Source organism: Podarcis tiliguerta, assembly GCF_965153285.1.
Source record: "Podarcis tiliguerta genome assembly, chromosome: 14".
Lineage (NCBI taxonomy): Eukaryota > Metazoa > Chordata > Lepidosauria > Squamata > Lacertidae > Podarcis > Podarcis tiliguerta.
The window spans coordinates 31,306,204-31,319,170 of record NC_139547.1 but is presented as its reverse complement, the minus strand read 5'-3'; the positions used below and the strand labels follow the sequence as shown (position 1 = coordinate 31,319,170).

General features: G+C 46.4%; 1 protein-coding gene across 1 annotated transcript in view; it reads right to left on the bottom strand.

Moving 5' to 3' along the window:
- Window positions 1–12,967, bottom strand: part of LOC310664635 (uncharacterized protein) — a 48,186-nt gene that overhangs the window by 1,583 nt on the left and 33,636 nt on the right. Inside the window, exons 19-32 of the mRNA XM_083413954.1 lie at window positions 11,911–12,057; window positions 11,740–11,789; window positions 10,626–10,746; window positions 9,671–9,756; window positions 8,661–8,787; window positions 7,754–7,944; window positions 7,106–7,196; window positions 6,472–6,613; window positions 5,808–5,992; window positions 5,328–5,483; window positions 3,943–4,076; window positions 3,151–3,281; window positions 2,767–2,861; window positions 181–1,897 (exon numbers count right to left, since the gene is read on the bottom strand). Coding sequence (XP_083270080.1) covers window positions 181–1,897; window positions 2,767–2,861; window positions 3,151–3,281; window positions 3,943–4,076; window positions 5,328–5,483; window positions 5,808–5,992; window positions 6,472–6,613; window positions 7,106–7,196; window positions 7,754–7,944; window positions 8,661–8,787; window positions 9,671–9,756; window positions 10,626–10,746; window positions 11,740–11,789; window positions 11,911–12,057 — 3,373 coding nt within the window. The remainder of the gene's footprint in view (window positions 1–180; window positions 1,898–2,766; window positions 2,862–3,150; window positions 3,282–3,942; window positions 4,077–5,327; window positions 5,484–5,807; window positions 5,993–6,471; window positions 6,614–7,105; window positions 7,197–7,753; window positions 7,945–8,660; window positions 8,788–9,670; window positions 9,757–10,625; window positions 10,747–11,739; window positions 11,790–11,910; window positions 12,058–12,967) is intronic.

Genomic DNA, 12,967 nt, shown 5'->3' with positions numbered 1-12,967 from the left:
CTGCATACAAATCAGATGCTCTACCACTGAGCCATTTTCCTTCCTCATAATTTAGAACATTGTTTGCCCCCGATAAGTCAGTCTAGTCCCTTCACAGAGGTCATTCCACCATGAAAGTAGAGATTCCCTGCCCTTAGACATAATAGATATTTAGCAGATACTTAAATCACAGGCACTTACCACTTAGCGGCTGAAGATTGATGTAGCCATTGGGTGTTGGCTGCAATGGTGGTCTCGTTCTCGAAGGTGTTCTGCTGGTGGTTCTCCTTGTGGTTTGAGGTGAGACTCCTGTCTTAGCGGATGTTTCTGGGACATGAACGGTAGTCTTGCTTGAAGCAGTTGACATCGTTTCCTTCATTTTTGTGGCAGCACTGAGAGGTGCTGGGGTTGTGGCATTTGGCATGGGCTTAGGTGGTGCTGAAGGCCTTTCAGAAGATGTAGCAGTCATGCCAGGCATAGCGGAAGTTCCATTGCTGGTGCCAACTGTGGTTGCATTTGCACTATGAGTGTGGTTTGTGCTGATGGCAGGTGTGTAGGAAACAGTTGCACTGATAACAGTAGTCACATTGGTGACAGAGGTAAGGAGACCTGTATTGTTGATTGTGGTGGGGTTGGAGGCTGGTGTGGTGTTGATGGTGGCAGTCAGATTGGTCTCCATTACAGTGATAGGGAGACTTGTATCATTGATCGTGGTGGTGTCAGACGCTGGTGTGGTGTTGACGGCGGCAGTCAGGTTTGTGTCCACTGCAGTGGTAGGAAGACTTGTATCATTGATCGTGGTGGTGTCAGACACTGGTGTGGTGTTGATGGCGGCAGTCAGATTGGTCTCCATTGCAGTGGTAGGAAGACTTGTATCATTGATCGTGGTGGAGTTGGAGACTGGTGTGGTGTTGGTGGCAGCAGTCAGGTTGGTCTCCATTGCAGTAGTAGGGAGACTTGTATCATTGATCATGGTGGTGTCAGAGGCTGGTGTGGTGTTAGTAGCGACAGTCAGGTTGGCCTCCATTGCAGTAGTAGGGAGACTTGTATCGCTGATTGTGGTGGTGTCAGAGGCTGGTGTGGTGTTGGTGGAGGCAGTCAGGTTTGTGTCCACTGCAGTGGTAGGGAGATTTGTATCATTGATCGTGGTGGAGTTGGAGGCTGGTGTGGTGTTGGCAGTCACATTGATGCCTGTTGCAGAGGTAGGGTCAGGTATTCCACTGACAGTATCATTTGAGGCAGTTGTGACATTGGAGGAGGTAGCTATTATTTTGGTGGAGACTGCAATGGTGGAGTCTATCGGGATGGTAGGAAAAGTCGTGCTATCAGTTCCGGTGTCGCTGAAATCTGCTGAACTTCTGCCAGAGGTAGTTGTGTTGACATCTCTTGCTGTGGTAGGGGCCGATGTTCCACTGATGGTATCATCTGAAGTAGCTGTGACACTGGATGAGATAGCTGGAGCTTGGGTGGAGAAAGCAACTCTGGGATCTATGGCGACCCTTGTATGGGTGATGTTGGTGGAGACAAAAGAGGTTTCATTGGCCGCAGTGCTGGTTTCAAAGAGTGGCGTTGAAAGGGGTTGCATAGCAGCACTGCTGCTGGAGAACACTGCTGCATTGTCACCAGAGGTCACTGAGTCACTTGTGGCAAATGAGGTTGACCCCGTACTGGGAGCAGTAGGAGGATCAGCTGTTGGAGTGTCAATGGGTGTTGTAGACTCGGAGGCATCTGCTACTGTGATGCTGGTTGCTGTGGAGGACAGAGAGGTCATCCCTCCTCTCAGACCAATCTCAAGAGTGTCCAGCTCAGACTGAAAATGGCTCTTGATCCACAGGGCTACCGAAGGATCATTCTCAACTTCTTTCAAATCAGGCAAATTTACACCAAGCAACCCTTTCACATCCTGGACGCTCAGTTTCTGCAATACATTTGTGATACCTTTGCTCATTCGGGAAGGTCCCTGTGTTTTAATTATGATTTCCCCCAGAAAATGACCTTTCTAGTCTGCTCTTGCTTCTCTCTACTTTGAAAGCATTAAAAATGCAAGCCTGGGACTACACTACAAGCCAGCATCAGTTCCAATACTCTTCTATTATCGTAGCATCTCCTATTACAGTTTGATGAGGGTGGCGTGAGAATGAGAATCCTCTGTTAGAGACCCTGCACCCCATATCATGGAATTATTCCTCACCCACCCCCTGCAGTGTTCCCTGAAAAGGATAAATAATGGTTCATTCTGCTTAATTGTCCTTTTAAATGTGTTTGTGGGAGGGGGGTTGGTTTGGTTTGTTCTTGTTTTTATTATGCATTTTGTGTTTTCATTTTGTGTTTTTATACTCTGTGAAGCACCCTGAGTTCTTCAGATGAAGGACAGTACACAAATTTAATTAATAAATAAATAACACTGTAATGTTTTTTACGCTTGTAAGAGTCTAGCACATCCTTCATCAACCTGGTGCCTTCCAGATGTCTTGAGCTACAATTCCCATCAGCCCCAGCCAGAACAGCCATGTTTTGGACTACAACTCCCATCAGTCCCCAGCCAGCATGACCATTTTAGACTACAATTCCCATCAGCTTGTGCTGGCTGGGGTTGATGGGGAGCTGTAGTTCTAAAACATCCAGAAGGCACCAGTATGGGGAAGGTTGGTCTGGCAGATAGTTCCACATTTTGGCTTAAACTTTCTAACTGATGGAATGGATGGGAAATGTTGATGTGGCCAAGTCTTGCCAAGTCTTTAGGCTGCCTTTAGAATCCACACAGTTCAGCCAACTGCAGCAACTCACCTGTAGCTCTTCTGGCTTCAGATTAACAAATGTGGCAATATCCATCGCAACCTGAGATCCAGCCAGCCTTTTCAGGTCCTCAGCAGGAGCTCCACCTTAAAAGGGGGAAAGGAAAAGGAAATGGGAAACAGAGCAGCTCATATATTTAACAAGGTGGGATGGAAACCCCAAAACCACTTAGAAGAAGAAGAAGCTGCCTTTAAAATAAAAATGGGGCAACATCTGAGAAAAACTGAGAATGCACCCATTTCAGAGAAAGGTAGTCCAGATTCTGAGAAATGTAAGAAAGCACTCCCTTAATTATGGAGGGGAAGGTTCATCTGGAAGCACCTTTGTTGCCCATGGTGGAATGGAGGAAAGTTGCAGGGAAATTAAGGTACCCACCTAGATATGGCTGAATTAGGGGATAATATGCACTGGTTCCATTTTGGCTGGCAAAGGCTGTGCGTGCTTTTTCATAGAGGATGTCTTTCTTGCCTTGGGAACAGGAAGAAATATCTAACTTCTCAGCATGCCTGCACAAAGCAAAATACAGGGGGTGAGATTGGACAAAACAACTGCTTCATAGCTTCAATCGACTTGGAAGGCAACTTAGCTGCTGACACAAAATAATAGCTGGTTCAAGGGACCTTGAAACCTTTGCCCATTTTCCTGGGGCAGCCCCTGTGTGGTTGCATTGATGCTCAAACCACATGCCTGAGTAGAAGGACTGGCAACTTGGGTCTCACCTATGAAGGTGGCACCCTGGGGTGCCAATTCTATTGGGAAGACCCACATTGTCAGCCCTGGCCAGAACTTTGGATTGTTGAAACGCTTTCTCAGTCACACAGGAGTCTCTCTGCTGAGAAAACCTCACATGGCTGGGATGGCATGAAATGGCTTGTTAGGGGTGCATTTTATCACATAGTTGGCAGTGAGCTCAACAAAGGAACTGATGGAGAAGAAATTTGGTTTGGCATTTTAATAACAGGTCTGTCAGTGGCTGCTACCCATGATGGAAGTATGTTCTGCCTTCACAGTTGGAGGCAGAAAACCTTGCAAATGCCAATTGTTTGAAGCCATAGTTATGGGGAATGCTCTCATCCAGGAAAAGATATACCCTGGGCTCTGAGTCAGAACTTTCCATATCTGTTTCTAGCAGCAAAACCCCCTGCCCCACCCAAGGCTGCATCCTACCGAATTGCTTCTGGGTTTATTTGCTTCAGCTGATCTTCATCCAAAAAGCAGAGGTATTTCCCCTCCAGCATGTCAAGTAATGGGCCCGTGAGGGTGCCCCCTTCTTCCATGTATCTTGACACCAGTCGCCTGAGCTGCAAGATGAAGAGTTCAGTTTCAGGACATGAACAGTGACACACTGGGTCACCTGTGGTGGCACATCTAGCTCTGACATCCAACAGTGCTGTAGGACTGCGGCAGGCAACGTGAAAAGTTTGCTCCAGCAGCTAAAGTAATTCCTTATGTATCTGCATCATCTAGGAACCAGTTTTGGCTGATGCCCATTGGGGCTGGTTGGATGCAAGGCAGGAGGCCATCAGTAGGTGGTGCCAGAGCCAATGACAGGCAGAGCTAACCAATTTTAGTTTTATCCTTGGTTTCCTCTCTGCTGAGTTCTGCAAGCGGCAACTCTGAGACTAAGGAGGGCGGAGGAGCCAGGCAGGGGAAGGAAGGAAGGAAGGAAGGAAGGAAGGAAGGAAGGAAGGAAGGAAGGAAGGAAGGAAGGAAGGAAGGAAGGCAGGAAGGCAGGCAGGCAGGCAGGCAGGCAGGCAGGCAGGCGGTGGTTGGCTGAGAGCAGACTTGAGTTTGGTGGCATTGAAATTATTCTGCTATTCCTTTAAGGTCGTGGTGTGAACTGACAAGGTGAAAGACCTAAGATAAGGAGGTAGCTTTTTCTGTAACTCCCATTGACTAGTATGAAAAGTAAAAGCAACTGGGCTTTCCTGCTTCGTTCTTCCTTTCCTTCCCTGACTGTAAAACCAGAGTTTAGTTTGTTATGAGCAAAGCTTATGAGTTAATAAGATAAGTCTGTGTTTCAAAAGTCATGCTTCTTCAAACCATCATTTCTGTTAAGAAGACCTTAGTAGTTGCAAGAGTTAGAGCAATACTCCCCACTGGATACATTGCAGGGGCACTATGCTCTTTCCTTCTGCACAGATATTTTAAGGATTTCCTTAAAATTCACATGGAAATGGGGTGGAGAAGGACCCTAGCTAAGTGGCAGAGCATCTGCCTCGCAAGCAGAAGGTCCCAGGTTCAATTCCTGGCATCTCCAGGTAGGGCTGGGAATGCCTCCTGCCTGAAAGTCTGCAGACCTGCTGCCAGTCAGTGTAGGCAGTACAGAGATAGGTGGACCAATGTCCCTATGTTCCTGTGATGGGACAGACCCAGTGGCATGCAGTTTTGGGAGCTATTCTGGGGAAGGTTGCCTTTTATTGTTACCGTAGTCCTACAGTTTTACCTGTCGTGAAAACCGATAAAATGAATTCATTTTAAAAAGAAGAATCTGGACCAAATGGACTTTCATGAATTCACCCACCCCACCCCACCCCATTTATATATGTTACCTGAGCCATCTCCCAGGCCCCATTATTTCGGCTGAGCAAAGCGGCAAGTGTGTCACTGGAGGTGATATTCCACCTGCCAATCTCATCTGCGCTGTACAGGCGTGAAAGGAAGCCAAGAAGCTTTAGATGGTCCTCTGGAATCCCATCGGGGTAGATCTAATAAAGAGGGTAGGAAGTTCATTAGTTGTGGAACAAGCAACCTTGTTCGCTAGAAAACCCATCACCATTGGCCAACATCAGTAAGGCAAAGGCTGCAGACATTTCTGTGGCAGCCAATCAGCGGCATGCACAGACATTTTCTTCTGCTTCAAATTTGCACAGCCAGCTGTTTCTGAGCTCCACCTTGGATAGGAAAAAGGTACTTTTGGATCAATTGTAATAAAGGCACCACAACCAGAGCAACCTGGCTGCCCTAAAATTGCCACAGCATCATCGAGCAAAGGCTGCAGTGCACAGATACATCAATGGCCCTTCAGTTACCTCGTCCAGCTTCCTTTTAATTACTGTCAAGTAGTCGTTCGGAAGCGGCTGCTCAAGCAGTGGGACCAAGTTGGCTTTCAAAACCTCATTGCTCAGGCAGGCATCAAACTGCTTGGCGCTGTCATAGTGGACGATGAAGAGCGGGTCTTCCAGTGAGCTGGTTGTGACTGGAGTGGACTGGCAAGCTGTTGGCAGAATTTCACAGGCAGGGAATGACCTTGCAAACTTGGCAATTATGGGAAACCATCACCCGTCTCTTTGGCTTCCTCTCTCTCTCTCTCTCTCTCTCTCTCCATCAATAATCAAGAAAGCCTGTGACTTTTAATACAAATTGTTACCAAGCACCAAACATACAACTTTAAAACAATTGCTACATAAAACAAATGTCTTAACCTAGAGCTTCTCTTCCACAGCCAGACATTTTTCAACCTCAGAATGTGGAGGCTGTGACTTTGGCACTGAGCCATTTCCTTTGTTACCTTAGTGACTCATACCATAACCTCACCAGGAAGCTATCCCCGCTATTCTGATTTCATGCTGGATCCAGGAATTAGAGTGGGGCTCAGGCATATAACCTACCTACCTCCAATCTCACAATGAGATAGAGATATATAGATATGCACAATAAACTAGCTTCTTCTTTTTTTCTCTCTCTCTCTCTTACTTTCTGGTGCTCGTCTAGTCCGAGGAGGGGAAGCAGATTTCGATCCAAGTGACTTTAAGAACAGGATTGTTTTCGCTTTCTGTGAGGCACTTTGGCTGTCAAACAGATCTGCCACCTTGCTGAAGAAGATCAGTCTCTCTTCCTGTGTAAAAAAAAGGAGATCCACCCGAATCTGTACATCAATGGCAAACCTTAAGGAATTACGGGGGGGTACAACAACAACATAGGGACGCGGGTGGCGCTGTGGGTTAAAGCCTCAGCGCCTAGGGCTTGCCGATCGTAAGGTCGTCGGTTCGAATCCCCGTGGCGGGGTGCGCTCCCGCTGTTCGGTCCCAGCGCCTGCCAACCTAGCAGTTTGAAAGCACTCCCGGGTGCAAGTAGATAAATAGGGACCGCTTACTAGCGGGAAGGTAAACGGCGTTTCCGTGTGCGGCTCTGGCTTGCCAGAGCAGCGATGTCACGCTGGCCACATGACCCAGAAGTGTCTTCGGACAGCGCTGGCCCCCGGCCTCTTTGAGTGAGATGGGCGCACAACCCTAGAGTCTGTCAAGACTGGCCGGTACGGGCAGGGGTACCTTTACCTTTACTTTACAACAACAACATGTGAAGCCTGGGACTCTTCTGCTCCCCCTACCTTGTTAATGGCGTCCCAGGTGGTACGGTTTATGTACAAAGCAAGGGGCCCGAGATCTTCCAGGGTTCCATCATCCCAAGATGCAGGCGCCCTGTGTCGCATGGAGACATAAAATCCTCAGTTGCTTTATGGCATGCTTGGACCAACCTGCCACCCTCTAGTTGTTTTCAGACTACAACTCCCAGAAGGCAACAGCCAGCACAGCATGATCAGAGACAGCCTTCACCAACCTAGATGGACCCACCTCTTTTGCTGAACTGATATGCTAGAGTGAAAAACACCTCCCAGATAAGGTGCAGGGAGGGCTCTTCGGGTATAGCCAAAATAATAAAGAAGAAAATATGGGTTGAGTCAATGCTTTCAAGGACTGTGGTTGGCTGAAGAGTTGGCTGAAGTGTTCGGGTGGCAGAAGATGGTTGGCTGGAAGATGATACAGCCAAGATGGTGCATTTTTCCTATATAGGGCATGTGCAAATGGAATGCTTCGACAGCCTCTTTTGGACTCTGTCCTGTCATACATTACTGAATAAAGCCTGACTAACTAGGAATTTCATGTCAGCCTCCATACTGAACCCCAAAGGGAATTTCTCCCACATCACATGCAAAACAATCATAAACAAGAAACGTTTGTCTGTCCCTGTTGCTCACCCTTGCGAAGTCTTCCCGCTGCTCAGAAGCACATTTAAGGCAATACTCTGGGCAGCTGTGAGATCAGGACACAGTTTCAGGTTCTCCAGGACCGTGGGGTCAGAGTCCAAAATGGTGGCTGCATCCATGTCACACACGAGGGCTCCAAGCTTCCGCAGCTGCTCTTTGCTGAGCGAGGTATTCGCCACTCTCTAGTGAAATATTTAATATTAGGACCAAAGAAGGAACAAGCCCATTTTGCTCTTACAATTGCTAGTGTTCATTCCAGCAATGGCAGGACCAGGGGCAGCCACCCATGAGGCCAGGATCCACAGGGGCAGCAGATCCCAATGTAGATCTTTATTTCCCTCGCTCGCTCCTGATATACTGTATTTTTTGCTCTATAAGACTCACTTTTTCCCTCCTAAAAAGTAAGGGGAAATGTGTGTGCGTCTTATGGAGCGAATGCAGGCTGCGCAGCTATCCCAGAAGCTAGAACAGCAAGAGGGATTGCTGCTTTCACTGCACAGTGATCCTTCTTGCTGTTCTGGCTTCTGAGATTCAGAATAATTTTTTTCTTGTTTTCCTCCTCCAAAAACTAGGTGCGTCTTGTGGTCTGGTGCGTCTTATAGAGCGAAAAATACGGTAGATCTTCCCTCGCCCATTCTTCCCTGGCAGGGAGGGGATGCCATGCTGGGGTCTCCCTCAGGTGCCAAAATGTCTTGGCTCAGCATCCCTTCTTATTTGGTTCTGGGGAGGTTAGATGACATTGTGTTAAATCAAGTGTTATCCTGTGTGTTTCCCAACCACCTTCTCCATCACTTTCATTGTGGCCACCTGAATTTGCCAGCATGTGATTGACTCCCACTTGAAAATAGGGACAGCTGCCCCCTACAAGGCCTTTGCATAAGGAAAGAGCGTCACTCACAAAGCAACTCAATGCATTCTCCAAGAGTTTGTTCCTTTGGGTTGATCCGTTGGCCAGCAGAGTTAGATTCCCTTGGGAAGCCAGGGTGTAAAACGCTTCACAGTTCTGGTGATTTATTTTGTTGAGACTGGAAGATACAAGAATCTTCATTATTTGAGAGGCAGGGCAGGAGTGCAGGAAAAGTTTGTTACTACAAATGCTTCCACTCCTCCTTATCCAGCTTTTAACTACAGTCGTACCTTGGTTGTCAAATGCCTTGGTACTTGTCTGTTTTGGCTCCTGAACGCCACAAACCCAGAAGTGAGTGTTCCAGTTTGTGAACGTTCTTTGGAACCCGAAAGTCTGGCACAGCTTCCGTGGCTTCCAATTGGCTGCAGGAGCTTCCTGCAGCCAATCGGAAGCCGCACCTTGGTTTCTGAATATTTTGGAAGTCAAACAGACTTCTGGAACGGATTCCATTTGACTTCCAAGGTACGACTGTAATGTTGTCCAATGTAAGTTCTAAAATGATAGCCTAAATATTATTTCTCATCTTTGTCTTCTTTGGGGCAGGGAAGGAGAGTCCTATAATGTTAAAACTGGTATACAGGAGGAGTAATAACATAAGAAGAGCTTGCTGGATCCGGCCAATGGCCTATCTAGTCCGGCATCCTGTCCTCACAACTAGATGCCCCAGTGGGAAACCCGCAAACAGGATTCAAGCACAAAGGCAATTCTCCCCTCCCTCCTGTGGTTTCTAGCAACTGGTGTTGAGTGATAGGTCTGGAGAATGAGCACAACCACCTAATACATTTAAAGCACATGTGCTGCTCTAAAGAATTCTGGGAAGTGTTGTTTGTTAAGGCTGCTGGGAATCATAGCTTTGTGAGAGGTGAACTGAAGTTCTTTGCAGAAAGCCATATGCTTTCAATGTGCTTTCAACATCTGGCGAGAGAGCTAAACAAAGCAAAACAAAGTTCCTGACCCTTAACTTAATTCCTCAGAGAAGACAATTCCTCAGAGCTACTCACGGAAAGAAAAGCAGCACATCGGTTGGGTAACTGGTGAAATTTGCTGCCTGGTTGTTTCTGGAGAGAAGTTTTGCCATGCAGGAGAGCTGATGGGAAGACAGCCAACATTATTCCCCTTACATCCTTCGTAAAACAAAAGCTGGATCTCACCTCCCTATCCATTCCCTGATCAGTGCAACATCAAGCTTGAAAAAGCAAACCAGGTGTCTGGGTGTGCACTTTCTCTCTGTCTGAATCTCGCAGGGAGGGCCGATCTGAGGGAAAGAAGTCACCCAAGGGGGGGTGCCACCTGTTCGACTACACTGTCTCAAAAATTCAAATGTACCCGCAGGCCTATAAGGCTGGTAACTATAAGGCGGCACCATTTTCTATAACCTTCTTTTCACCCCGTGCAGCGCTGCTTCCATTCTGCTGCAGTTAGTACTCTGCCCAAAACTATGTTTTTCATCTTGCTGTCACCTCTGATGAAATTACGTAACTTAGGTAATTCATTGTGTTGTCGTTATGATATCCTGCCCCATTCATTTCAATGCAAAGGAAACACAATGCAAATGCGAGGGACGTTAAGTGTGTGTTGTTTGCAAACCAGAAGCAACAACAACAGTGAACACCAATCGTATTTGCTGGATTGATTTTGGTTCTGGGCACAGGATGCATAAACAAGCATCAGTAATTTCCACTCCTATTTCTGTCTTGGGAGGAATTCTCTGACCTCACTACTGGTGACCCCTGTCTTACAGATACAAGAGAGCTCTCCTGGCCTCCTTTGCACGGGACACCAAATTCAGAAGCAGCCAAGAAAGCACCCTAGCATACTAATGCAGCCTGGCACTCCTTTGGCCCCTGTCTCATACCAGCACCATCCTGCCTGAATCCTATGATTCTGCTAATTGAGGGGAAGTGAGGGCAAGAGTCCTCAATCCAGCCCCATTTGCAGCCCATCTGCATCTCTCACCTGTTCCTCACTCAGGTTGGCATTTTTAATCTTCACTTCTTGGACCAAAGAGGACAGCTGTGCGGGTGTCAGTTTGGTGGCAACATTGCACTGGAAGCCTTGCAGGATGAATGCAGAAAGCCTAGAAGCCACAGAGGTGAATTAGTCTTTTGCTGCCAATTTGCTTCCAAGCCAAATTCAAGATGTTACTGTTAGCATATAAAACCCTTAATAATTTGGGATCGGTTTACCTATGAGGTCGCCTTACCCCATATATGTCCACTCAACTGCTTTGATCGGCGGAATTGGCACTTCTACAGGTGCCACATAACACATTTGGAAGAACGCCATCTTTTAGTGTGGCAGATTCTACACTTCGGAACTCCCTGCCTATTGATATCAGGCAGGCGCCTCTGCTGTACTCTTTTTGGCACCTGCTAAAAATATTCTTGTTTGGACATGCCCAGGTGCTTAGAAAGCCAATCAAAGTTTTAATCTGTTTTTAATCTATTCTTATTTTAACATTTTGAACATCTTAAAATTCTGGTGTTAATTTTTCCTATTGATAATTTTACCATTTTACCTTTTTAGGCAAACCACTTTGAGGTTTTGTACTTTTTTCACCATCAACCGCTGTATAAATTTTAAAACTCAACCATATTTCACTAGGTGCCTTTAATATATATATATGGCGCCAGGAGAAAACAATTCTCTATAACCAGGCCTTGGGCTGATTAAACAATCTATGGCCTTTTAAATGTGTTTGTGGGAAGAGGAGAGTAATTGGTTTGCTTTTTGCTTTTTTGTAATGTATTTTGTGTTCTCATTTTTATGTTGTGAACCTCCCTGTGATCTTCAGCTGAAGGGTAGTGTACAAATTAAATAAATAATGATGCTGAAAATGAAAATGTCTAGTATGGAGAATTAAATCAGATTTGATTAAGCCAGGGAGAGGGCTTCTTAAAAGATAAAGATTCCTTCATGAAATAAGCCAATTATGCCTCCCTTGGATACAAGCGCAAGGTCAAATCCATGGAGCCAATGGAAAGGCTGTCAAATGCTGGGCAATTGTTTTTTAAGATAATTCTGGCTAGGGGTCTCTCCAGTCCTGCACCACTGTGGGCCCACAACTCACTCTGTGTAATTATCCGTGCTGGACAGCACATCTCCAAACAGAACAGATGCCTAGAACAAAGAGAGGGGTCAATTCAATAGCAAGGAAGAAGCAAGATGGCAAACTGGCCTGTCCAGGCTCAAATTGCCATGCACGGCAAACAGGGTTTAAGAGAAAAACCAGAGTCATTACCTGCTGTGGGGACCATTGTTTCTCATTGATTTTGTGGAGATCTGGGATCTTGCCTCGAATCACCAGTAGCGAATTTGGGACTTGGTCCACTAAATCATCTGGGACATTATTCAGGATGTCACTGAGGGAGGACGAGTTTGAGAGGATCTACAAGGTTGAGGGAAAGGTAATAGAACCAAATCAGAGTTCGCCAATATGGCTTATCTTATGCGGCTTTGCCCCATTCTAGTGCCCTTCAAATGTTTTGGACTACAAGTCCCATAAGTCTCAGCAAGCACAGGGGCTGAGGGGAGATATAGTCAAAATGGATTTGCTAATGATAACTGTAGTCCAAAATGGTCATGGGGGTGGGGACCAAGGGGAATTGTAGTCCAAAACATATGGCAAGCAAGAGGTTGGGGAAGGATGATCTTATACAGGGGTTGTCAACCTGGTCCCTACTGCCCACTAGTGGGCGTTTCAGGATTCTAGGTGGGTGGTAGGGGGTTCTACAGCACAGGCTGAATCCTCCTTCCATCTAGCACTGGTGGGCGGTAAGGAAATTTTACCATGAAGGAAGATGCATTAGTGGGTTGACTACCCCTGATCTAATGATATGAGCATTATCGCTCTGCCCCAAATAACTGAAGAGCTTCCTACTGCAGCCTGCTACTTTATCTACCGGTAGGCTTATGCAAAACAAGGAATTTGGTCAAAGCTGTGGGCTTCTGAAGCCTGAGAATCCTAGCTTTCATTTAAAGCAGAGCACAAGTTTCTAGTGCTTGTGACTTTGAAGAAATGTTTGGGTTGTGCTGGATGAAATGTCATTGAGGGAAAGAGCGGGCTTCCAGTTATTGGGTCTACTAGATTGCAAGGCTCTACACAAAACCTTTCTATGCCCCACAGCTAGCAGAAGCGGTAAAAACGGTACTAATGTTTGGATTTCCCTGATCTGCAAAGTATATTCAGATGGATATATTTTATTTCTTTTCTGGCTTTTGTAAAACTGAAAGTAACCAACCCCTAAGCTAAGACACTTCCAAAAAAACCCAACACATTTACAAAGGTTGTTCCTGTG